The sequence below is a fragment of the Silene latifolia genome, chromosome Y, assembly GCF_048544455.1.
Source record: "Silene latifolia isolate original U9 population chromosome Y, ASM4854445v1, whole genome shotgun sequence".
Taxonomy (NCBI): Eukaryota; Viridiplantae; Streptophyta; class Magnoliopsida; order Caryophyllales; family Caryophyllaceae; genus Silene; species Silene latifolia.
Window position 1 is genome coordinate 204712890 of NC_133538.1, and position 26952 is coordinate 204739841.

Consider the following 26952-nt stretch of genomic DNA (forward strand, 5'->3'; position numbering starts at 1 on the left):
TTATGTTGATAAGATTCATGACTAGTTCAATTAAAGTGAACATATTTGATTGATTTCATTTGCTTCCGCTGCCGAATCAATTAAAAAGAAATGATGTATAACACTTCATATGCTTTGAGTATGATGAACTGTTTTCAAAATCGAATTTAAGTAATCTTTACCAAGTAAGCTATAAAGATTACCCTTAAGTGCTTGCAGAAGCATTAAGGCTATGATGCAAAGTGTTTATGATGCAATTTTGTGTAAGGGTGTTACACAAGTGACAATTGACAATTGAGATTGCGCATGGTTTCCGACAAAACCATAATCAAAACACATTAAGATGGTTAAGATACCATTGTGGCTATGTTTATTAAGAAGTAGATTTTCTAGAATCGTTCTAGGCAATAAAGAACAATGAGAGATATTTATAACGGAAATTGAGTACACTTGCAATCATGGGATGTGCAAGAAGGAAGAGTCCCGCACACTGCAAAAACAGTGGGAGCTATTCTAAGGATAGAAGGCCTATGTCTTGATTGGATCTCGACACGTACTCAGAAAGTTTTGTGATGCAAATGTATACATTACAAAGGAAAACGAGTATGTAGTAAGGTTGAGTAAGGTACAAGAAATTGATAAAACCTACTAACCAAAGCCTTCTCAAAGGCTAAACATGATGAGTCATGACATTTCAATTGAATTGAAATGAACAACCCGCGTCAAGATCAAATTAGATTATAGAACATGAAATAGTAATCGGGCATTGACTATTCATGTGTGATAATCGCATTTGTCGTTCGAGTTTTATTTTAAAACTCTTTTATTATACTTTGTTACATCCAAACGGGTTGTGGAGACAATTGAACCCCGTTAAAGTGAACACGGATTAACATTGTATTTGCCCATAGTTACTTGTATGAGGTGACGTCTCGAAGTGACTAGAGTGTGATGCGATTGATGGCAAGTTCAAGTGCCATACGATCATATGAGATGACTAGTCGATCACATAAAGCGGTATTAGGAACATTTTGTCGGGCGGTGACCGCTTATAGAGTTCTGGAAATTTATAAAGCCTGGTCGTGGCGAGAGCTACTATAGTATTCTAATGAGTCGATTCTTTGACTAAAGACTATTCGCCTAAGATGGCACAGTTTAGATTAACTTTGATTTGTGTTACTACGACCTTCGTAAATGGGGTCAAATGGGCATATTTTGGGTTATGATGGCGTGGCTAGTCGAAGGGGAATGAGTGCGATATGAATTGTCCATCCCCTTGTCGAGTTAAAACAATATCTCGGGGCCACTCGAGGAGTAATGAACTGGAAATGCGTGGCCACGCTCGGAAGGTATCTATGATAGATAAATCCGGTCAAACAGTTATTCTCAGATCGAGGAAACCACTCTCGATATGATCACTTGCACGTCACGACGAAAGACACCTAGCATTGAGTGGGAGATAGTAATAGGACAAGAGAATTGGTGGCACACACTTGTCGAGGACAAGTGGGAGATTGTTGGGAAATGTGTCCTCAACAATAGTGCGATCACATGATTTAAATATCATTATTAAATCTCATTTCAAGAATACGGAAGGGATGATACATTACATATATAGTCAACTGGTCCACACATATCGGTAATGATTGGCTGGCTAGAGTTTGACATTACTGTCGTGCGACGGTGGTGATCGATTGATCCTCGAGGTCACACCTAAAGGACGATTCCCTTAATTGAAAAGGTTAATTAGTTGTATACCGTCTGATTAATTAATTCTTTAAAATTCAACAATTCGATTTGTGAGAAAGAGAATATTGATATCTTATTGTAATGGGATTAAATAAGATTTATTTTAGTAATAAAATGCTTTGTTGCTAAAATTATTTATTGTTTGAGAAACAATAAAGATAAGAATGAATGGTTAATTATAATTACAAGAAGTTGTGAATTATAACTATATGACCCATTTTATTTATGTGATCAAGTATCACTAGTCAATTTGTTGAATGTAATTTAATTAATTTATAAAATGATATTTATGTGATAAATATGCATTTAATTAATTAGTAACATGTATCATACTACATATGACATATTGTGTGACAAATGACAAATTGACAAAAATAAAATGGTAGTCCATTTTATACATAATGGACCGAAATTAAGAGGGTTTAGAGGATGGTGGGTGATTTATTTTAATAAGCTAAAATAACATCATTATGACTCTACTTGCCTAGCCTTACATGCCTAAGGTTTAGATAAGGTAAAAAGCATAAAGGGAAGGACAATATATTGGTCCATTACCTCCCCCAAAAACCGTGCTCCCTCTAACATTAGAGTAGTTTTTACTCTTCTAATTCTTTAATGAATATCCATTCACATTACATGCAAAAATGTTCATGTAGAATTTCCTCTCTTCTCTCTCTTCCATCTTCATCAAAAAGGATGAGATTTTAATCTAAATCGTTCATATAAATTACTAAGATTACTAGAAGTAGTATATGAGTATTAGTAATAGATTTTAAGGTAAACTACATTGCAAACATCTAGTACATGTTTATTTGTGGGTTTAAGAGATTGTCTTGGGTGCAACTAATTGGAGGGCTTCTAATTTGAAGTCAAGAATGTTCATCCATTAATGGAAAGCTCAAGAACTAACAAGAAGGAGATCTTGTTAGTGCCCTATATGACCGAAATCATTATGGTGAGAAAATGTTTTCTTATCTTCTTTTATTAATGTTTGCATGCATAAAATCCATGTTTAATTTTATGACAAATTAGTTTAAACATATATGAGTATGTTAGTATGTATATAGATCTACATTTCCTTCACACCCACCACTATCCCACCCGACACCACCCAACGCCCACCCCCACCGCCACCCACCTCCACCACCGCCGTCGGTAAATTCTATAAACTCCTTTTTTTTTTTTTTTTTTTTTTAAAAAAATTTTGTTAAATTTGTTGTTTGGGGTGGTTTATTTTATTTGTTAATTTTTTTTTGGTTTTTGTTGTTACTTATTCTTTTCAAATATCTTCTTGTTATACGTTTTTTTTTAAATTTCGGGTTTTAAATATCTTTTTTTTTTGGGGATATACTTTTTTATTTTTACAAATGTCGTTTCTTTAAAATTCGTCTTGTTATATAAATTATTAGATCTAAAAAGAAGATATTTGAAACTTTAGTCTTTATTCACTGACATTATGTATAACTTTAATTTACATTATGTACAACTTCAATGATATTGTGTGCAACTTCACCGATATTATGTATAACTTTAATGAATATTATGTATAACTTCACTGATATTATGTATAACTTCACTGACATTATGTATAACTCCACTGATATTACGTACAACAATGACATTGTGTTAGTTTCAAATCTTAATTACATTCAGACAAAAGTTATACTATTATGGATTAAAGTTACACGATTTTTGGACTAAAGTTATACAAAAAAGGACTAAAATTATAATATTATGGACTAAAGTTACACAATTTTGGACTAAAGTTATACTATTATGGACTAAAGTTACACAATTTTGGACTAAAGTTATACAAAAAAGTTATACAAAAAGACTAAAGTTATACAAAAATGGACTAAAGTTATACAAAAATAGACTAAAGTTATACAAAAACAGACTAAAGTTATACAAATATGGACTAAAGTTATACAAAAATGGACTAAAGTTATACAAAAACAGACTAAAGTTATACAAAAATGGACTAAAGTTATACAAATTTAGTCCAATTTTTTGTATAACTTTAGTCCAAATTTGAATTGATATAAGTACTGTTTGTATAAATTTAGTACATTTTTGTATAACTTTAGTCAATTTTTGTATAATTTTAGTCTTTATTTGTATAACTTTAGTCCATATTTGTATAACTTTAGTCTGTTTTTGTATAACTTTAGTTCATTTTTGTATAACTTTAGTCCATTTTTGTATAACTTTAGTCAATTTTTGTATAACTTTAGTCTTTATTTGTATAACTTTAGTCCATATTTGTATAACTTTAGTCTGTCTTTGTATGACTTTAGTTCATTTTTGTATAACTTTAGTTCATTTTTGTATAACTTTAATCTTTTTTTGTATAACTTTTAGTCATTTTCGATAAATTAGTTGGAATTTATATAATTTTATGTAACTTTAGTCCAATTTTTTGTATAACTTTAATCCATATTTGTATAACTTTAGTCAATTTCTTATAACTTTAATCCTTATTTGTATAACTTTAGTCCATATTTGTATAATTTTAGTCCATATTTGTATAACTTTAGTCCATTTTTTTATAACTTTAGTCCTTATTTGTATAACTTTAGTCAATTTTTGTATAACTTTAGTCCATATTTGTATAACTTTAAAGTTTAAAGGGTATAACTTTAGTCCATATTTGTATAACTTTAAACTTTAATGTTAAAAATGTATAACTTTAGTCGTAAATAGTCCACCATAATAACAAAAAAACGTTAATCTAACAAAAAAACCCGTAAATCTAAGAAAAAACCAAATATAAAAAAAAAATCAAATAACAATGATCACTGAAGTTGTACACAATGACCACTAAAGTTGTACGAAATCTGAAATAACAAAAAAGAACCGAAATCTAAAAAAATAAAAAAAATAAAACTAAAATAAAAAAACGGAAGCAAAGTGGTAGATCTAAAAAAATATAACAAGACAAGATTTAACAAGGCGGAGCTTGAAAAAATATAAAATAAGACGATATACAATAAGATTTAAGAAAAATCTCGTCTTGTATATCAAAGATCCCGTCTCCACCTCCAACAATAAGAATCATCTAATATAAAAAAATGAACTAAAGTTATACTTACAGTTAATACGAACTTTTCCAAAACTGAGGTCTATTATAATAAGATTTAAGAAAAGGAACCCAGTCATCGCCTCTCATCTTACTGTTATTCTTACAGTTAATACGAACTTTTCCAAAACTGAGGTCTATTCCAGAATACTTCAAAAATTATACAAGCAACTTGCAATCGCAGATTTCATGAATACTAGGCACAAAAATGAAAGGTGGTTGGTTACTGAGAGGCATGCTCATCACAGGATGTAAAAAAAATAAAAAAGTCAACCAGGCCACTTTTCGTAAATCTGAAAAAAATGGAGAACAAAGAAATTGAGGAGGGAGGTGAGCGTGAATCAACCCCATAAAAAACACAACAACCGCAAACAAAAAAATGATAAAATAAAAACAAAAGATGACCACACGATACACCAGCAGAACCGACGACCACCGTGAGTTCCTCACTGTTTTTTTTTTTTTTTTTGGTGATTTTAGTTTGTTGTTGCGGATGAGTGGGTGGTTGTGATTGGTGGTGAGTCCAGATCTGGACGATTAGGGGAGTGTGGGTGGTCAGCGACGGTAGAGGGGAGTGTTTGTGGTGTTGGGTCAGCGACGGTGGGAGGCGAAAAGGAGGTCGAGATCTCGTTTTTTTGAGGAGTTGGTGGTGGTTCTCGTTTTTTTGTGGAGTTGGTGGTGGTTTTCAGGCCGTGGCAGGGACTTGGCAGGCCTGAATTGCGGGAAGGAAGGAGAAAGAGGAGAGGAAGGGATACGGGTTTGTGGGCGTTGGATATGGCCGCCGATGGTAGTGGTGGAGGTAGTGGTGGTGGGCGCGAGTGGAGGTGGCTGCGGCGAGTGGAGGGCTGATGGTTACCGAGAAGGAGAGGGAGAGGGAGAGGATTTGTGTTTATTTTTTGGTTTTTGGTTTTTGGTTTTTGTTTTGGTTTTTTTTAGTTTGTTTTTATTTGGGTTTTTTGTTTTTGTTTTGAGAGAATGAGAGGAAAATGAGAGAGAAAGAGGGATGAGAGAATGAATAATGAGTGAGTGAGTTGGGAGAATTAGAATGAGGAAGGAGTTATACAAATTAGGAAGGAGTTGTACAGGATTAGTGAGGGAGATTAGTGAGGAGATTTGTGGCGCTTCCATCAAGAGATGTAATCTCATCCCTCCATCCTCAGATCCAAGAGTCCTTATAAGAACAGGACTTTGACTATAAGATGTAAGGCGCTATGAGAACCCTCTTCTATATATATATATATATATATATATATATATATATATATATACTTAAAAAAAAAAGTGCAAAGTTGCGGGTATATATAAAACTATTTAAAAAAATTGACTTTAACTTTGTCCTATTTTTACTCAATGACTCGGCGATTAATTACAGGAATCAAGGTTCTTAAATCTTAAGATCATAAAATTAATGATGTGACTTTTTACGCAACTCGTCGAAAAGGAGCAATCATGCATAACAATTGGACCTGTCAAAGTTTAACCATGCTCAACCCTTAAACTCGAATGCTTGACCCGTTTTACGGTAAAGCCTGTAAATTTTAAGATACAATCCGAACAATCCACGAGTCTAAATGACCCGTTAATTCAAGGTTAACCCGACACATTCAGCTTGACGGGTTGAAAATAAGGTTATGTTTAATGTATATTTGAATATTACAAAAAAAAAATGAAAATATTATTATAAAAATATTAAATTTTTATGTATTAAAAACTAAATAATAAAAAAAAAATCTTAATTTGTGGGCGAGGAAAAGGGTTAGAGATTTATTTTGACCTGTATTCTAATTTTGGTCGACCCCTGACCCATATACTTTCTTTGTTCCATTAGGATGTATACATTTTTATTCATTTGTGAGGAGTATTTTAATCAAATGTATACATCCCATTGAAACAGAGGATTTATAACTCTACTGTTATAAAACCAGACCCGTATTGTTAACTTGTTGATGCCCTTTTGGATAGTGATTAAATATTTATTAAATGTAACAAATTTTAAATTTATAGTCTTAAAAATTAGACTAATACAAAAAAAAGTAATTCCATGTGTATTGTTGAGAGATGGCTTAAGATAAGAGTATGTGTAAGAGTTATTTTAGGAAATATTAGTTTTCAATCCAAATGAAGTATGTGTAGATGGGCGGGAAAAAAAAGATTGTGGTGGTTGTTGTTTTATTATTTAGTATATATATATATATATATATATATATATATATATATATATATATATATATATATATATATATATATATATATAGAGAGAGAGAGAGAGAGAGAGAGAGAGAGAGAGAGAGAGAGAGAGAATCGGGATAAAATCATTTAACCAAATTATGGTGAACAATGCATTTAACTAATAAAAACAAACTAATTCCGTCATTTTCAGCCCAAATCACACACCAAATCAACTTTATATTATCACTTTTCCTTGTTCTCTCTCCTCCCCTAACCACACAACCAGTCAACCTCCATTCTTCATCGCTTTCAATTTTTCCGTCGCCGACCATACTCTCTGACGGCGACGACGACGACCACGACCACGACCACCACCAAAATCATCCCACATCATTTATTTATTATTTCTTTATTTATAATCACCAAATCTAATCATTCACCTTCTTCAATCCCGACCACAACCATACCATCGCCGGAGCCCCCTGTCGTCCTATCTCCGGCAGAACCTCATCCACATCCCCCATTTTCGATACTCTCCAACTCTTATAATTAATTTTGTGGGGTTTTTTTTTCATTTTTTCCTTTTTCCAATTCTTAGATCTACTTAGAAATACAATTAGTTTCGAAAAACTAATCATATACTTGCAATGCTTGAGAAATTTCGATGTTAGTTGACTTGTCGACAATGGTCGTGTGCTAGAAATCATCAAATATCTACCATATTGAAATAATAGCTCTACCATTGACGGATCTTCATCTGTTTGAAATGATCGGATCCTATCAGCTTTGGGAGTCCGGCTTTGTCGCTTTTCGGCACGATTTCGGTGAAACCTGGTGAAATAATTCAGTAGTCGTCCAAATGCTGGGAATAATTTTTATTTTTTCATTAAATTTTGAAGGTCAAACTGTGTAAATGACCATGGTAAAATAATGACCAGTAAGGCAGTAACCAACCAGACATGCTTGTAAAGCGATCCGTATTCATGCTTTTGTCCTTCACTTGGTGCAAATCTCATCCTAGTGTTTCTGCAGGAACTGAATCTTGGGCCTAACGCATATTCACTTCTAAAGGACTGGATTCGGATCCCTGATGACAAGTTGAACTATCTTGGGTATACAAAATTTTTGCATGGGGTGACGGTCCGCAGTTCAAATACAACAAGGCATCAATAGCATCATGATTTCTATGATCAAATGATTCATTAGATTGATGCCTATTGGCAGTAAGTAGGAAAGCTTTATTTTTTCCCAATTTGGGAAAGGCATAGAAGGATGTGTATAAATTAAAAGCTCAAATGTCGGGTCTGGTTGGGTCGGGTCTCAGGTTGTTCAGAAAGAAATGTATTAATTGGGATTCTTCATGCTCATTCCCGACGTTATGAATTTATAAATGTATATCGGGTTTGAGCTCAGTGACAAGTGATGTATGTGTACCTTTTCAGTTCATTCTTTTGACATTTTATTATAGCATAGATTAGAAGCATAGAATTCGGCAGGGGAAAGAAAAAATGTTTTGTTGGATAGGAGTGATGGAGGGTTGTAATACACGGCCGCGATGACTTTCTCTAAGTGACTGCTCATGAAGGTTATAATACATTGTTGTGAGGACTTTCGAAGGATGAAAATTGAAGAATGAAAATTGAAGAATGAGGTGATATTGAGAGAAGCTGTGAGACGAATGATTGTGGGATGGTAGTGTGTAGTCGGGTCAGTTTGGTAGTGGTGGCGGTGGCGGTGGCGGTGGTGGTGGCGGTGGTGGCGGCGGTGGCGGTGGTGGTGGTGGCGGTGGTGGTGAGGGTGGTAGTGGCGGCGGTGGTGATAGTGGGCAGTGGATATACAAGATATCGACCCAGATACACACGGTATTGATACTGGATACATGTGTATCCGGCCGTATAACCATGTGTATCTGGTATTAATACGATGTGTATCCGAAAAAATGAACTTGCGTATCCAGAAGTATTATAATGTGTATCTGCCTTTAATGTCATGTTTATTCGCAAAAAATATAAAATGTATCCGCAAAAAATATAAAACGTATCCGAGAGTTAGTGTTAAAACTTGTAACAATTTCCATAAAGTGTATCCGCTAATAATATAAAATGTATCCGCAAATAGTATAAAATGTATCCCGGAGTTAGTCTTAAAACTCCCACAAAATTAGTGCTAAAAAAGTCTAAATGTTAGTGTGGAAAAAATGTATCTACATATGTTATAAAATGTATGTGAATAAGAGGTGTACCTAGTAAGGAAACAAAGTGTATCTGAAAAAAAAAAAAAAAAAAAAAAATGGATTGAAGCTAGTTCGTACGGTTCGCACCGTAACTCGGTTAAATCGAACCCGCCCATATATATATATATATATATATATATATATATATATATATATATATATATAATCGCAGCCACTAGATTATATTAGAGATGAACGACCAAGATCTAATCTTACTTGTCATATAAAACCACTGTCATTTACTTATTTTTTTCTAGTGTTACTTTTTTTTTTTTACTTTAATTTTTTTTATCTCTTTTTTTTTATCTCGTGTTATTATGTTGTTATTGTGCTTTTTTTTTTACGACTTTGATTTTTTTTACCTTATGTTTTTCTCTAATTTTCTCATTATGTTATCTTTTTTTCTTTTTCTTTTTGTACAAGATTTTTTTTTTTTACTTTATTTTTTTTTCTCTTTTTTTTTTACCTCGTGTTATTATGCTGTTATTGTGCTTTTTTTTTTACTTTGATTTTTTTTACGACTTTGATTTTTATTTTCTCTTTTTTTTTACCACGTGTTATTGTGCTGTTATTGTGCTGTTATTGTTATTCCGGTGTTATTGTGATGTTATTCTAATGTCATTTTGATTTTTTTTACTACTTTTGATTTTTTTACTTTTTTCTACCACATGTTATTGTGCTGTTATTCCGGTGTTATTGTTATTCGGGTGTTATTGTGATGTTAATCCGATGTCACTTAGATTTTTTACTACTTTGATTTTTTTACCCTTTCTTTTCCCACATGTTATTGTGCTGTTATTCTGGTGTTATTGTGATGTTAATCCAGTATCACTTTGATTTTTTTTACTACTTTGAATTTTTTACTCTTTTTTTTTATCACGTGTTATTCTGATGGTATTGTGATGTTATTCAGTGCCACTTTGATTTTTTTTACTACTAAAATTCAACACCACAAGTTAATTCAACTTCCTAAACTCCCAAATCAAAGTAGACAAAGATACACATACCACTCAAAACTACCAAAATCTCAACAATTTTGTCTTATAATGAAGTTTCTGGCCAATTTGATTCTCTGGATCATATATCAACATTTCTAGCAGCTAACCAATTTAGAGAAGAAGATTTTTGTTATTAGAAGCTCCATTTTCTGAACACTAATCTTTTCTATCATTAATTAATGGCTTCTTCTGGATTTCCTCCTGGTTTTCTGAACACTAATCTTTTCTAGCAGCCCGAATGGTCATATGAGCTTGGTATATAACACGCTTTAGTTCATAGAAGGATTATTTCACATAATGGGGGATAATACAAGTCCCCACATATCACCGAATAGAGATGCAACACGAGTAGAGCACCTGACCACATGTGAGTATGTGACTAAAGCAAGGGTGGCAGCGCGAATCAGTTTGATGGTAAGTTGCTCGAATCGGGATTGTTACACGCAGTTTGTTCTCGTCAAGTTTGTTGTGTGTTGTTGGCAGCAGCATGGTTACTAACAACCAAATCTTACCACATATTTAACAGTTCAGATAGCATCAATTGCCCTGACAATGCAGTTGACAGGTATGCTCACTTAAACAAAACAATAGAGAGGCTGATCCGAGCACTTGAAAATAGCATCTCATCACACTAATTTCTAGCACACATTCCCAAATCAAAGCAATACGAGAACTTACCAATTCGTCAATTATTCACACAACATACATAATACAATAGAATCATTCTACCATCATTTGGAGCAAATTAAGCACCCACCATTTCAACTGAATCGGTACAACTTGAATTCAACTGAGAGCACAAAATATTACATGACTTAATGATTGCAATTGAAAATGTACGAATATCACTCAAAACCGCCAGAATCCACCCGCAACAATATATAAGACTAAATCCATAACCCAAATTAAGAAAAATACCACGCCTTAATAGATAGAACACAAATCATAAAACATTAACGAAATCGCACCTCTAACAGCAGTTCATAAATTTAGATATAAAAAAATCAACAAATACAGCGATTCAAACGAATTAGGGCTGAATGAAGAATGAAAATATGAGATTTGAATAAAAAAGTACCTGAATTGGAGCGGTGGAAGCACCGAAGATTAAGTAGATGTCGTGTTTGTTGAGATGAGAAAGTTTATTTTTGAGTTTTGATTTGAGCGGTTGATTTCTCTCTATTCTATGGCTGAGATTTCCAAGCACAAACTCACCATAAGAATCAAACTCACGAGATAAAATATATATATATATATATATATATATATATATATATATATATATATATATATATATATATATATATATATATATATATTTCAAAAACGAATTACAAAAAACAAGTAATATACCAGGTTTGATTACTAGTAAGAAAAAACTTAATACGACTAATACTGTACTACTAAAAACAGCTATAGGGACTTTAGACCCGTCACTTTTAGTAAGCAACTGGAAAAGCCGTGTGTTGCTGATTTTGAACAGCACATTCTGCAGCTTACAAGAGGAGGCATGAGTCAAAGCTTCTAGTAAAACGATAGTGGTAGCTTGAAGATGAGAATAACAGAAACAAAGAAGAACTTCATGAGTGATTTGGTTGTTGCAGCAGATTCGAAAGGAGCAAGTCCGGCTTGGTTTATTGAAAAGCTCATCAATTCTAAAGCAATGCTGAAAGAGATGTAGTGAAAAGAGATGGGGGCTGGAATCAGCTTGTTGAGAAGGATCGTGCTCATTCCCAGTAAATCGGGCTATAAAATCAATTTGCTGTTTGAAAAGCATATTGAACTCTCGTAAAATGGCAATGGGATTCACAGGGCAATTACGAAAGATTACATTGTTTCTATGCTTCCAGATAGCAAAAAGAAGGAGAGGAAATTGCAAGCTTGTGCCAGCTATATCTGAGTCTGTTCGGGTTAAATATCTCAAGAAGTTATTAAACCATGGAAGAAAGGGTAAGTTGGTTATCTGATCAGTTCGAATACCAAGAGAGCTAGCAAACCAGATATGTTTAATTGCATCGCAGTCGCGGAAAAGGTGTGCCATATTTTCAGAAGCCAGATGACAAAAACAACAAGAAGGGTTAACAGCCAGGCCCTTTCTTATTAGCGCGTCAGCTGTTGGTAAAATTTGATTAGCGATTTTCCAAAGAAAAATCTTGATATGAGGCTGACATGGGAGTTTTCACATCAATTTCCACTGGAAATCAGAACATATATATGCAAAGTAGAAGAAACTGCAAGTTGATTTTTCCCAAGAAGAAACGAGTAACCAGAGCATGTCGAGTACAATCCATCTTCCGTAAATTTCCAATAAATATAATCATCCGTAGGTTGATGAGGAATCTCTAAAGAACAAATACTATTTGCTGATGTTTTTGTAAAGACTTGAAAAATTACTTTATTGTTCCAGTGAGTCAAATCTAGCAAAATATCATCAAAAGTGATTGTTAGAAGCAGTAGCTGCGATTTAAAAGATGGTTTATTACCCAAAATCCATGCGTCATTCTTAAGGTCAATCTGTCTTCCATTTCCAAATTTACACGCAATTCCATCACTGAGTAAATAAGAGGTCTTGACAACTCCTTTCCAGGCAAATGACGCTGCCAAATATTTTGAGATGTTTCCTGGGATTGGAAAATCTTTATGGTATTTCGAGCGAAGAACTTTTGAAACAAGTAAAGATGGGTGCTGGTGACATCGCCAAAAGTTTTTTTTACAAAAAAGCTTGACTAGCAAGTCTTGCATTTTTTAATCCAAGACCACCATCCTACTTGGGAAGCTACAACTGATCAAATGACAACCAATGTGGGGCATGTTTATTATGAGCTTTCTTCCACCAGAAAATGTCAATCAGGTAATTTATTTTTGATGTGATTTGCTAAGGGAATGGAAGAACAGAGGCGACATAGGCAACTGATGCAAAAAGAATAGAATTAATAAGAATCAGCTTAGCAGCCTGTGAAAAATTCGAAGGTCCCCAGGATAAAATCTTAGTCGAAATCTTGTCTAAGAGAAACTGAAAAGCAAACGTTTTTCTTCTTCCCAAATCCACAGGGATGCCAAGATATAGACCGAAGTTCTATTTTGGTTGTACTTGTAAAATATCAAGAATATGCTCCTTAAAGTCGGACGAAGTATTGGGACTGAACTTGATATAAGATTTTGGATGATTAATCATTTGACCTGAAATAGAGCTGAAGTTATTCAAAATGCTTCTCAGAGACTCACAACTTGCAGATGTAAGACGGAGGCACAAGATCGAGTCATCAGCATATAAAAGATGAGAAATAGTCGGGCTCTACCGTGAGAGCTTGATACCCTTAATAAGACCATTTGTTTCAGCTTTGGTAATCATAAGAGATAAAATTTCCATGCAGAGGATAAACAAGTATGGCGAAATTGGGTCACCCTGTCGCAACCCACATTGAGGAAAGATACGACCGGAAGTATTGCTATTAATAAGAACTTGCAACGAAACTGTTTTGACACAGACTTTGATAAGCTTTCTAAATACCTTTGGGAATCCAAAACACTTCAGAACTTTGAACAAGAATGACCACGATACTCTATCAAAAGCTTTGTTCATATCAAGCTTAATAGCGCCATAACAACGCGTACCCCTTTTGCGTTGGTTAATGTATGTCAGAATTTCGTGGCCAAGTAAACCCCAATCACTAATTAAACGTCCAGGAATAAAGGCATTTTGATTTTGGCCAACAATACAGTCCATTACCTTTTTTAGCCTTAGAGCAATACATTTTGAGGCAGCTCTGTAGATGACATTATAAAGATTAATAGGGCGGAATTGAGAAATCGTCTCAAGTAGGTCGACCTTCGGAATGAGAACAACATAAGTGTTGTTCCAAGCAGGAGGAAGCTGACCACAGTTTAGAAAAGAGAGAACAGACGAGGTAATATCATCTTTAATAAGCCCCCAGAAAAGATGGTAAAAGCGAGGTGGGAATCCGTCTGGTCCCGGGGATTTATAAGGTTTCATTGAAAAAAAAAGCTTTTTCAACGTCTTTGGACATAAAGGATTGAGATAGATAAGTTTGCTGAAATTCATCAAGCTAAGGAATAGACAAGTCTTCAAGCGAAAAGGACGGGCTTGATTGAGTAGAAGCACTGAAAAGATTTGTGAAGTTTCGAACAGATGTCATTCTAATGCTAATGCATGTACCTACTCCTTTCAATCTCATAACTAGTTGACAACACCCAATATCACCAAGATTAATGGTATAATAAAATATATTGAGCATACAATTTCCTAGATAATAAAACCAATTTTCACCATCTCTAAATTTCCGTCTCCAAGATCAGCCGCAAGCTCTATTAAATAAACTCAAATCTACATAGTATAAAAGCCAAGTTTTTTCTTGGCTTCTGATTGGCTGCTTAATTCGGGAATATAATTTAGATGTGGACCCTCCATATTTTACATACCAATTAATTACCCTCTCTCCTCAACTCAATTCTTTCTTAAGAAACCTTTTATTTAAGTAGCACACCCATGTTATGTACATATCTAATATTTATTAAAGCCTTGATAATAGTAATAATAATAACCATAATATTTATTTTTCAAAAAATGACAGATCGACTTTTTCAGGAAAAAAAATGAAGGACTTAGATTTTCGTAAACAAATTACCCTGTAAAATAATAATAATAATAATAATAATAATAATAACAATAATACTAATAACAAAAAAATGATAGATCTACTTTGGATTTAAAAATAAATAATGATTATAATAATAAGGGACCCTAATAATAACCATAATGTTAAAAAATAATAATTACAATTACAAATCGATTTTAAAAAAATAATGACTAGCGTAGCTTTTCATGAAAAATAATAATAATAATAATAATAATAATAATAATAATAATAATAATAATAATAATAATAATAACCATTATTTTTTAAAAAAATGACCAATCTACTTTGTGAGAAGCTTAAATGTTTATTTAAAAATTAAAAATCAATGATTGAGACAAATATCAAAATATTCATAAAAGACATAAATGATGTAAAATAATATTGGACTCATAATAATCAACATCATGTTGATCGAAAGACAAAATCAAAGAGGAAATCATGCGTTATAATTATTGATGATATACGGTAATAAGTGATATGATGGAGACGATTGATGAGGGTAATGAGTTTTATCGGATGGATGAGTAAAGATCATGCAGATTTGGGAGAGGGAGATGGGTGAGGTTGATGAAGAATAATAGAGTATAATTTGGGGTTTTTTTTACAGATGGGAGGAGTAAAAGTGAGAGATGATGAAAGTCATAAAAAAAAAACTAAAGAGCTAGGGTTGGCTTTGGGTTGGCCGTGGGGTGAGTTTTATTTGGGTTGGGTGGGATAATATATTAGGGGCTTTTGACAATAATTAATTGTTTTTTGGGTTAGTGTAACACCCCTGATTTTCGGCTAAATTAAAACAACTTTTTACATATAAAGCTCGCCGAAATTCAGAGATATTATAATTAATATACAAAGTCTCTTTTATTACAAATCCTTTTAAAAATAAAATAATAAAAATCGGAACTAAACTTTACAAAGTACTAAAATAAAATCTTGACTTGAAATTCTCTCTAAACCGCTGCGGAAGACCTGAAAATGAAACTAGAAGACAAAAAGTAACTACCCCCATGACGAGTAGCCCCGAAGGGAGAAAACACGTCAGCCGAAAAGCAGAGTAACAGATAATACCTCAATAGAAGCATAATAGTTTTTGGTCATGACGTGGAAACAAGCACACGTAATAATAAACATAAACAGAGAGAATAATAAAAACCCTCCCCGATAACTAATCAGACAAACTCCTTTCTATTTCCATAATCTATTACTCTCTCGTCCTAATAAATAACCAAGTCTCAACTCATTACTTCGTCTTACTCATTACTCTATTTCATAATGTAGTACTCAAAGTAACCAGTACTACATTCTCATCGTTGAACCTAAGACAAAGACAAGGGGTGAGTGAACTGGCGGATAAACTGCGAAACAATATTTCCATCTCAATATCGATTATAAACTCAAATAACTCAATAACCATGGCACTGGACCGTAAAATATAACTTGGCACACAGGCCCCATAACTCATAACTCAATACCAGTAACCAATTTACATCTCAATTTCAATATCGATATTGTCAAAGGTTCGGTTCAAAGAACCGTACTCAACACTTAGAGTAAAATTCTAAACTACTCACCCACGAGTCAAAGTCAAAGGAAAAAATAACTCGAACACAATACGAAACGTTATAATAACTTAGAACGAGAACCTGTTTACAAATTTCCAATTCCACGGCCCTGTTTGGTAAACAGCAGATTGATATTAGCAGAAGCAGATTGTAAAAGCAGATTATAATTAGCAGATTTTGTTGACAGATTTGACTAGCATATTCAATTAGCAGATTTTATTAAAGGTATTTGGTAATTAGCATATTCAAACTAGCAGATTATCTCAATCCTTTGTAAAATGACAAATAAGGACATGGATAATTAATTAACTAATATTTGCCAAATACATCACACAAACAATTTAATGACGTCGATTTCTTCTACTAGCCATCAAACTAGAAGTAATGTTATCGCGAACAATTGACATTTCTTTAGTTCCCGAAGACTCGGTGGCAGGTTGCGAGCAATGATTAGCCACATCTTGCAATACATCTGGAGGTATAAAATCTGGGTGTTCGTCAATGATTCTAAAAGCTTCATCTCTAATTGTGTTTCTTCTTATATAATTATGTAATGCAAAAGCTCCACAAATAATCCTATTTGATCTTGTAGGGAGTATTGAGGCATCTTTCCTAAGATTTTCCATCGCGCTTTGAGAACTCCAAATGCCCTCTCAATACAATTTCTTAATGAAGAATGAGCCCTGTTAAAAATTTCCTTAGAACCCCTCGGAGGAGCTCCTCTAAACTCATTTTCATGATACTTTACTTTTGGGTACGGCGTCAAGTACCCTACTCTTTCTGGATAACCTTTATCAGCCAAATAATATTTGCCTAATACAAGAAATTTAAATGTTAATAATTATCAACTTTAAATTGTATTGGTGAAAAAAAAAACAATCTTAATAAAATCAAAGTATTATTTATCTCGTGGTGGGTAAGGAAATTTCAAACTTGGATTACCAACTGCATCGAGGAATATACGAGAGTCATGTGCCGAACCTTCCCATCCAGGCAAAACATATGTAAATAATAGATCAAAGTCGCATCTTTCGCCAATACATTTGTAGTTGGTATGCCCTTTCTTCCTCTATATCGTAATTGGTCTTCTTCTTGGGGACAACTACACTTATGTGTGTACCATCTATGGCGCCGATACAATCCTAATATATATCATATTATTGTTTATTAAATATGTATATATACATCGGTAAATATGCGAAATAACGTATATTCAAGTAATCATACATAATTACCTTAAAATAGGGCATATATCGATCATCATGTGCAATTTTTGAAGGAATTTCTTTGAATTTCGGATCTCTTTGCCTAAGTATATCTCTTACGGACCATCCATTGCATCTAAGACTTCTTTAAAAACTCTACTCACGGTTTCACCAGATCGTTGAAATCTCTCTTGGACATCTCTATTGGATGCACCCTTACTTAAAGTGTACACATATAAACCCACTTTTTCGATGACTGACATCCTATGTGAACTACATAGCCCATACTCGGTTTCCAAGTCATTGCATAGTTGTTGAAATACATCTGGGTTCATCCGTAGCATATTAAAACAACGTCTTTCATTTCCACTTAACAACTCATTCATCCATCTTTCACCAGTTAGAAAAGATGTCATACATGGCTCCTTATGTATGTACATAACATAATAAAGAGCAATATAACTAGTTGCACAAGCAACTAAATCCCAAAAGTCGTCATCTTCATCATCAATTATAGTGCTTTGTTGAGTTTGATTATTCATTCCTACATAATAATAAAAGAAATGTAACATACAAATGCATTATAGCCTTCAACCAAATAACAATCATCAAAAATAAAAATTACAAAGTCTGATAAAACATCAAAATCTAGTTCGCAAAGTTCAAGAATTCCACTTAACAAAGAGAAAAAAGAAAAACATTTATTGATTTTTTTGCTCGCTAAACAAGAATTTGATCCAAGCTATATTTGCATCATTATCGGCATACGAGATAAGATTATTCTATTTGTTGAATCCGACATTAATGAACAAGCAAAGTGAAAAGATCATTCCAGGTTCCAAGCCAGGTAGATTAAATACCTTTGTCAAAGCATCCCCAACACCGTCACTTGATTCATTCACTTTTTTTTCGTTCGTTTCAACAATTGATTGTCGCAAGAACTCTATATTCTCAAGAATTAATGTAGCAGTTCCCCTCTTTTTTGTAGAACTATAATTTATCTTAGCACTCTTGTTATTTTCCGAGATATGATATTCCATAGGCCTTTTCCCCTTGCTACCGCCGCTTTCATTTCGAGTTTAACATTGGACTTGGAATAGGTCTTGGACTGCGAATTGGACTTGAGTTACTTTCTGTCCAAAATTCCTCCCATGCACCACTTCCATTATCACCTACATCTTCATGTTCGTTATATGGTGGGAGATTGTTAATATTCAAACTATGAGGTGGAGAAGGAACTTAAGGAGTAACATCAAGTTCATCTATTCCACTTGGGTTAGTTTCAAAAGGATTGTGCTTATTAGCTCCAGAAGCTACTGAAACCCCAAATAATTGATCCATTTTATACTCAAGATCTTGTTCAATCCCTTCATCTCGAAATGCACCAAATTTGGGATTTTCCTATGAACAAAAAAAATTATATATATATTTGCTCTTTATAATGTTTAAATGATAAAAATAAGGTATAAGAACATCTACCTGAATCTTTTGATTCCACCACTCATCACTAGCACTTATAGTCCCTTTTTCATGATCCCAACCTAATCCGGTTTCTTTGCCCTTTAATTGCTTCCAAAGTGACCATCGACTTTTCATCCAATCTAACTTGCTCTTAAGTTTGACCTTATCGTAGTGTAAATTTGTCTTCTTTCGAAATTGTGACTCTACTGCCTTGCATGGCACCCTTTGGGATGTTATTGCCCCTTTTTTCCCCTTACTTCTTTGCATTTGCGCATTACAGATATCAAAAAGCTCATACAAAGTATCTTTTGACCAGCTAGCTCTTTCTTTCCCCCTTGACTTTCTCCATTGTTCGCTGACATCTATGAGCATTAATATAACATAATTATAATATTACATTGTTTTATCTATAGCATTACTAAATGAAGTTTCAGGAGTTAACCCAAAGAGAAGGACCTATACTATCAATTTTTTTTTCAAGTAAGGACCTGAACTCCATAACTTTACGATTAAGGGACTTTAGACTAACATTGTTTCTTTTTAAGTTAACATTGCACATTAATGGAAAAAAACAGATAAATGGAATATATAGCATGGCACTTTGGTTGTATGAAATTTGTGTAGTTTGTATAATCAAAATACACAATTCTTTCTCGTCTCTTTCCATCTCAATCTCTCCTTTAGTATCTACTACTCGTATATATAGCAAAAACGGGTGGACGTAGTACAAAGTGAGCTCATCTATGGTGAAATTGGTTAGTTTAAAACTGGCTCTTATTTGAATATGTATATTGAAATTATGGCCAAATTCGTATAAAAACCCGATAGCGGAATTCACATAACATTTTACCTTCACAAACTAGCACATTCTAAATTTCCTTGTCATTTGAAGGACTCTTTTGAAAGAAATACGATTTGCCCCTCAATCTAGAATTTCTTTACATTTGCTTGAGATTTTGTACTTTTGTACCAATCTGACATACAGTCAATTTTTTGCTTAATAACTTAATGTACATTAACTTGACTTCGTCAATTTCTTATACTACAAGGTATTACGATCTGCAATAATTGATATTTCCATACAATTACCGCTTTTCGCCTCTGTCATATAATTAATTACGCACGGTAGCGTCTACAATAGGAACGGTCAATTCATCTACATCTACTGTCACATACTTTACTCTAAATTGTCATAAATCATTCATAATTTACGCTAATATAGACAACAAGAAAAAAAAAGAGCCAATTAATCCAACAAACAATTCCGAGTTCAGAAAATTGAAAGCATAATAAAGAGAAGAATTGAAAACAACAAGAGAAAACAAAATAAAGAACGTACCTTTTTTTTCCAGAGAAGGAGAATGTATGGGAGACTCTAGAATAAAAGTAGGGTTAATATTTTTTAAGGGGTAAAAGGGTGAACATATATTTTTTCCAATCTACTGATAGAATATGCTGGTGGGAGTAGCATATTGTAAAATAGTAGATTCGACCCCAATCTACTATTTCAATATGTTGTTTACCAAACACCCCAAATAGCATATTGACTAGTCAAACATGCTAAAACCCCCAAATATGCTATTTTTTGAGCAATCTACTGTTTACCAAACACCCCCCACGTATAATACTTCAGATCAATTACACTGCCAACCTAAATTAATAATCAAAGATACTATTGCTCCAATGTTTCGACCAGATGTCATTCTAATGCTAATGCATGTACCTACTCCTTTCAATCTCGTAACTAGTAGACAACACCCAAATATCACCATAGATTAATGGTATAATAAAATATATTGAGCGAACAATTTCATAGATAATAAAACCAATTTTCACCATCTCTAAATTTCTGATCCAAGATCAGCTGCAAGCTCTATTATATAAACTCAAGTAAACACATAATAATCGTAATAAACTAATAACAATTAACACGTAAACACCTAACTTCGAACAATAGTAATTATAATATGATCGGTAGAATCGTGTTACCTTAAAATTTGTAAGACTGCTCGGAAAAATACCCCATAAGAGTACAAACAGAAAGAGCGGATGATGGTCAATCATGATTGTGCTTAGGTGAGGCTCGATGATATGGGAGCAGATGAATACGAGTAATTGCTACGAATGAGACGGATGTAACTAAATAATCTCTTTGCTGATGAAATAAAGAACGCATAATGGGAATTGGGAAATAGTAAGAGGCAGCCGCATGGAAAGCAAATAACATGGGACAAAGAAAGGGTTTCTCGTTTTCTATAAATATAGATCATGCAGAGGCGGCCCATAGGTAGAGCAATTCAGCTCTTCGCACCGGGGCCCATAAGAGAAAGGGCCACAAATTTTGAAGTCCAACCCGTTAATAGGTAGAAGAAAAAGACCCATAGTCAATTTATCATTACTGGGCCCAAAACAACATAATAAATAAGAACTTAGCTATAGTTATTTATTACCCGGCCCAAAACAACACACTAAGAGCCTATCTTTATATTTATTCTGCAAATTGTTTGTGGATTGTATCAAATCTAATCTATCCTAAAGTCTTAGCTATTAACTTTCCCCCATTTTTTTTCCTCCATTTGTATTTATATGAATTTGTTTCAATTTTACTACCTCTTCTATTACAATAAATTATTATTATTTATTCTATATGTCTTTTGTTTCTTCTTATCTTTTTTTTGGGGTTTTACAGTATCAGTTTTTATAAATATTTCTATTTTTATTTCTTCGTTTTTTCGAGTGATGCATAATTCCATTATTTTCTATCAGTTTCTTTGATTAATATAGTTGATAAATTTACTCTGACTGACTTTGTTTTAGCGTCGCTATCTCAAATCTAATAGTTAAAATTACACTGAAAATTTACGGATTTTGTGTTACAATTTCGAGATCTTTCTCAAATTTAGCCATGTTTCAGTACATGCAAATGAAGAAGGGTCACTCCAACGAGTAGAGGGATTGATATTTAGTGGTTCTAATTAAGGGCCCCCAATGAATACTTTGAACAGGGCCACTGGAATTCATTGGCCGCCCCTGAGATCATGGATATAATTAATGGAGGTTGATGTTGTATGGTAGAAAAAGGAATATGACAGACATCATGAACAAGTGAAATAAGAGAACAAGAATATGGGTTAAGCGGCATAAGAAATAAAAACGTAAAAGGGAAGCATAGACTATATATATATATATATATATATATATATATATATATATATATAATTATATGGTCGAGATCCAGTGAGAACCACCCATATAATGAGAACCGTGAGAACCACCTTAATCTAATATAATAATTGTACAGCGCGCCAAAATCAATCTCGTACCCCTAAACCTTCTAAACTCCGTCATTTATCAATTTTGTTTTCCCACTCATATTTCTTTCTCTTTCCTCGAATATAACCATCTTCCACAACGCGCGATCTTTCTTTCTTCTACTATCGATACTATTGATCCTCAACTACTGGTCCATCGATCTCTTCAACGATCTACCTATTCGACGCGTCCTTCATGAATGGAACCTTTTTATTAAAGGTAATATTTCGAATTTGTTGATTAATTTTTGTGAAATTAGGGTTTATATTTTGAGAAATTAGGGTTCGGAAAATTGAGAAATTGTTTAAATTGGTTAAAATCGTGATATTGCTGACTTAGTTTTATGAATAAGACAGGTTTTACAATCATCAAACTATTAGCTACGTGCATCAAATTGTTGTTATGTGGGTCAAATTAGGGTTTATATTTTGATCTGTTTGTAATTTTTCAATTAATCGATTAAATTTGTTGAATTTGAGAAATTAGGGTTCGATAAATTAAGAAATTGCTTAAATTGGTTGAAATCGTGATATTGTTGGCTCAGTTTTATGAATTAGACAGGTTTTACAATCGTCAAACTATTAGCTACGTGCATCAAATTATTGCTATGTGCATTAAAATTTGGTTTATATCTATGAAATAATTCTCTGATATGATTTTATTGTTAGCTATTTAATTTTAAATGGTTGTTATTGCAGCAATGACATTCTTAGTTCAATGGGATCGCATAGTTCTTCTAATGTCATTACAAATGACATTACAAATGAAGGACATATGGTTGAAGTTATTGCATCTCAATCCATATCAGAAATATCAGCCCTTAACATTGATGTTCCTGAAAATCTGAATTCAGAAATCGTACAAGGTACAATTCTGTTGAACTGTTGAATGATCAGATACTGTTCTATATAACTTTGCTGTTGTATACTTGAGTTATCCAGTAAACCTAAATCCTAACTCTACTTTAATTTCATCACATTTGCAGATGACGTAGTATACGAGGCAGAGGTAATAGAGGGGATAGAGGTAATAGAGGATGCAGAGGAGGGGGAGGCGTCCGGTTCAAGCAACATGAATCGGATTTTTGGTTGTCCTATCCATCTCAAGCCTATTATTGGTATGGTCTTTGATACACTTGAACTCGGTATTACCTTTTATGAAGCATATGGAAAAGAATGTGGGTTTGTGACTAGAAAAGGCGCACAAAAGAATAAACAGGGTGTCATTACACATAAAACTTGTTTGTGTAATAAGGCTGGAGAATGTGAAGCCAAAGGCAAAAAACACCGTAGGCAAAGGACTAGGGTAGGTTGCCTTGCTAGGATTAACTTTAAACGAATTGCTAATGGTAAATACCAAATTTATGGTTTTGTTGAAGGGCATAATCATATGCCAGCTACACCATTAACAATGGTACATCTGACCCAAACGAGAGAATTGAATATAGTTCATATAAAAATGATAGTTGACAACTCAAAGGTTAACAAAGGTCCAGTTATGATCTATAGGATGTTTAAGGAGTATGTCAGAGGTTATCAGAATGTGGGTGCTTCATTAGAAGACTTTAAAAACTTTTCAAGGGATATAAAAAAGTTCTTGTCAGAAGGGGATGCTCAAATGCTTATTGAGCATTTTATGAAAATAAAAAGAATGTGTCCATCCTTTTACTTTGACTTTGAGGTAGATGAGAAAGGTAGATTGTCACATATTTTCTGGGCTGACCCTATTAGTATAAAAAATTATTTGCTATTTGGAGACAAGACATCCTTTGACACTACCTTTAGAAAAAATAAGTATAGAATGATATTCGCCCCTTTCACAGGGGTGGATCATCATAAGAGATGTGTGACCTTTGGGGCTGAACTTCTTATTAATGAGAGCAAGGAGTCATTTGCTTGGTTATTTACGAGATTCCTAGAAGCTATGGGGGGTCGTTATCCTGTGTGTATAATAACTGACGTAGATTTGGGGATAGAAGGAGGACTTATGAAAGTCTTTAAAGATAAGGTGCAACATAGATATTGCATGTGGCACATATTGAAGAAGTTGCCAGAGAAGGTAGGGCCTGTGATATGTAAAGAAACTGAGTTTTTGAAAGAGATAAACTCATGTGTATGGGGCGAAGATGTGGAGCCTGCTGAATTTGAGGAAAGATAGACAGCCATTGTGGAAGCTCATGGGTTGTCGGATAATGAGTGGTTTCAAGAAAAGTATGGCATTAGACAATTTTGGATTCCAGCTTACTTTCGTGACTTGTTCTTAGGAGGGTTGATGAGAACAACCTCGAGGTCCGAGTCAAAAAATCATTTTTTTAGCAAATTCACTAATCCAAATTTGACCCTTATTGAATTTTGGATGCGCTTTGAGAGTGCAATGGATACACAACGATGGGCTCAATCAAAACTGATTGCACAATCAAAGTACTCGTTTCCTGACTTGGCTACTCCTCTAGACCTAGAAAAGCATGCAGCAGAAACCTACACTCCGAGAATTTTCGAGGAGTTCAAAGAGGAAATAAAAGCAGCATGCTTTACATGTGCCATTGGGGACAAAGAAAAAGATAAGAATCATGCAATTCTCTACATAGACGTCAAGGATCGTGAGAGAAATAAAGACTATAAGGTGGGCCATAAGACAGCTGAAGTAAAACTAGTATGCAATTGTAAGAAATTTGAAAGACATGGAATACTCAGTCGACATATTCTCTGTGTCCTTAAAGATTATGGTTTTGAGAAAATTCCAAGTGAATACCTACTTAATAGGTGGAGCAAACTAGCAACCTGCCAGCCAATCTTCAATTCTGATGGGCAGTTGCTTGTTGATTGCAGATCAGTCGATGCACAGAAGAACAAACTGACTGAATTGTGGTCAGAAATGTTCACTTGTGTGTCACTAGTTGAACAGAGTCCTGTTAATTATGATGAGTTACTAACCATTTTCCGCTGGTTCAGGGAAAGGGTACTTGCAGAAACAACAAGTAGTGTCGCTGATGATGGTGGTAATAGTAGTATTGGAAAGAAAAGGGACAAAAATGCTGAAATTGGAATGCTCTTGGGAATAAGTGTGCCTAGCGAAATTAATATTTTTCCGCCAAGACAATGCAAAAACAAAGGCTCGGGAAAAAGAATGATTTCACAAAGAGAAAGAGCGGGGGAAGTCAGTAAGAAACCACTAAGAAGATGCAAGGCTTGTGGGCAGATGGCGAACCACGACAGCAGGAATTGTGACCGACCTAAGGATCACTGACAAATAGTCGAGTAAGTGATGTCTCTTATTAGCATAAGTTTTCTATTTTTACCCTTTTTGTTTCCCTCTAATTTTTATCTTTGCTGACATTTGCTTTCTTATGTGTAAGATTGAAGTCTTTGGCGAGGAATTGGACTTGTGCAGCAGAATTTTTGAGCATCATTTGAGAAGACAACACTTGTTTTTAGGAATATTTTTCTTCATTTACAATTTTTTTGTAATAAATGTAACAGGAGTCTTCTGGATTTTTAAATTGTATATTTAAGAAGATGAAATTGTGATTCTGGATTTAAGAATGGAAAACATGTGTTTCTCTGAGCAAATTATGGCATGCACCTACGAGGTCATTTTATGCACGTACGAGGTCATTTTATTGACATAAGGCAAGTATTAAGACATGTGAAAAATGTAATCATTGTTTCTCCAAATTTGGTAATTAAAAAGCTGAAAAATGTGATAATTGTTTCTCCAAATTTAATCATTGTTTCTCCAAATTAGGCCAACAATAAAATGTGATTAGTTGAATCATCATCGTGTACGACAAGTCGTTTAATATCATGCACATACAAGGTTATTCCATGCACATGGAAGGCCATTTCATGCACAGATAACCCAAATGGGCTAATTCCCCATGACATGGGTTAATTCTCATCACAAGTCATTTAAAAAGGCCATAATTTAACAAATAAATTGGGCTTAATTTAGTCATGTTACTTTGGGCTTTTTCACATTTCAAGTCTCAAAACTTAAATGTGGGCTTTAATTCTCATTTCAAGTCTCAAAACTTAAATGTGAGTGATTATTGAAGAAGTCGGGCCCATCCTATCAGCACTTTAGGCCATAATTTAGGCACGGCCCAGCACGGCACGCTCAAAATACATAGGAGTTGGCTAAACGTTGAAGAATTGGTCAGGCACGCTCAAGCACGACACGAGCACGACACATGCCTTGGTCTAGGTCTGGGCCTGGGCCGTGCCTTTTTCTTCCATAAAATTGTCAACTTCACATCACGGTGGGCCGGGACGGGGCATTTTGAGCAATGCCCAGGGCATGACCGAGCATTGCCTAGGCGATCTCTAAATACCGCAAGTAATTGTGTTTTGACAAATTTCATGCATGTAGAAGGCTGTTCCATACACATATAACGCCTTCTCATGCATGTAAATATGCAGGTTATATAATTTTGGCCCACATTACTATGTTTAAAACGACAACCCCCTGACAAATGGGTTAATTTTCATTACAAGTCTCATTAAAAAAGGCCATAATCAAGGGACATAATTGTTAATACCAGAATTTACTCC

General features: G+C 33.9%; 4 protein-coding genes and 1 pseudogene across 4 annotated transcripts; 2 read left to right on the top strand and 3 right to left on the bottom strand.

Annotated features, from left to right (window-relative positions):
- Positions 1-12391: 12391 nt before the first annotated feature.
- LOC141629900 (uncharacterized) lies at positions 12392-14201 on the bottom strand. Its single transcript, XM_074442821.1, has 4 exons — positions 13507-14201; positions 13299-13398; positions 13101-13160; positions 12392-12892 (listed from the first exon to the last, which is right to left on the bottom strand). Exons 1-4 carry the CDS (start codon positions 14199-14201, stop codon positions 12392-12394), a joined length of 1356 nt encoding a protein of 451 aa, XP_074298922.1.
- A 2564-nt stretch (positions 14202-16765) lies between these two features.
- Positions 16766-18171, bottom strand: LOC141629901 (protein ANTAGONIST OF LIKE HETEROCHROMATIN PROTEIN 1-like; annotated as a pseudogene).
- A 697-nt stretch (positions 18172-18868) lies between these two features.
- On the bottom strand, positions 18869-19462 carry LOC141629902 (L10-interacting MYB domain-containing protein-like). Its single transcript, XM_074442822.1, has 2 exons — positions 19109-19462; positions 18869-19030 (listed from the first exon to the last, which is right to left on the bottom strand). Exons 1-2 carry the CDS (start codon positions 19460-19462, stop codon positions 18869-18871), a joined length of 516 nt encoding a protein of 171 aa, XP_074298923.1.
- A 3657-nt stretch (positions 19463-23119) lies between these two features.
- LOC141629903 (protein FAR1-RELATED SEQUENCE 5-like) lies at positions 23120-24559 on the top strand. Its single transcript, XM_074442823.1, has 2 exons — positions 23120-23267; positions 23388-24559. Exons 1-2 carry the CDS (start codon positions 23120-23122, stop codon positions 24557-24559), a joined length of 1320 nt encoding a protein of 439 aa, XP_074298924.1.
- Positions 24560-24775: 216 nt separating this feature from the next.
- On the top strand, positions 24776-25648 carry LOC141629905 (protein FAR1-RELATED SEQUENCE 1-like). Its single transcript, XM_074442824.1, has one exon. It carries the CDS (start codon positions 24776-24778, stop codon positions 25646-25648), a length of 873 nt encoding a protein of 290 aa, XP_074298925.1.
- The last annotated feature ends 1304 nt before the right edge of the window (positions 25649-26952 follow it).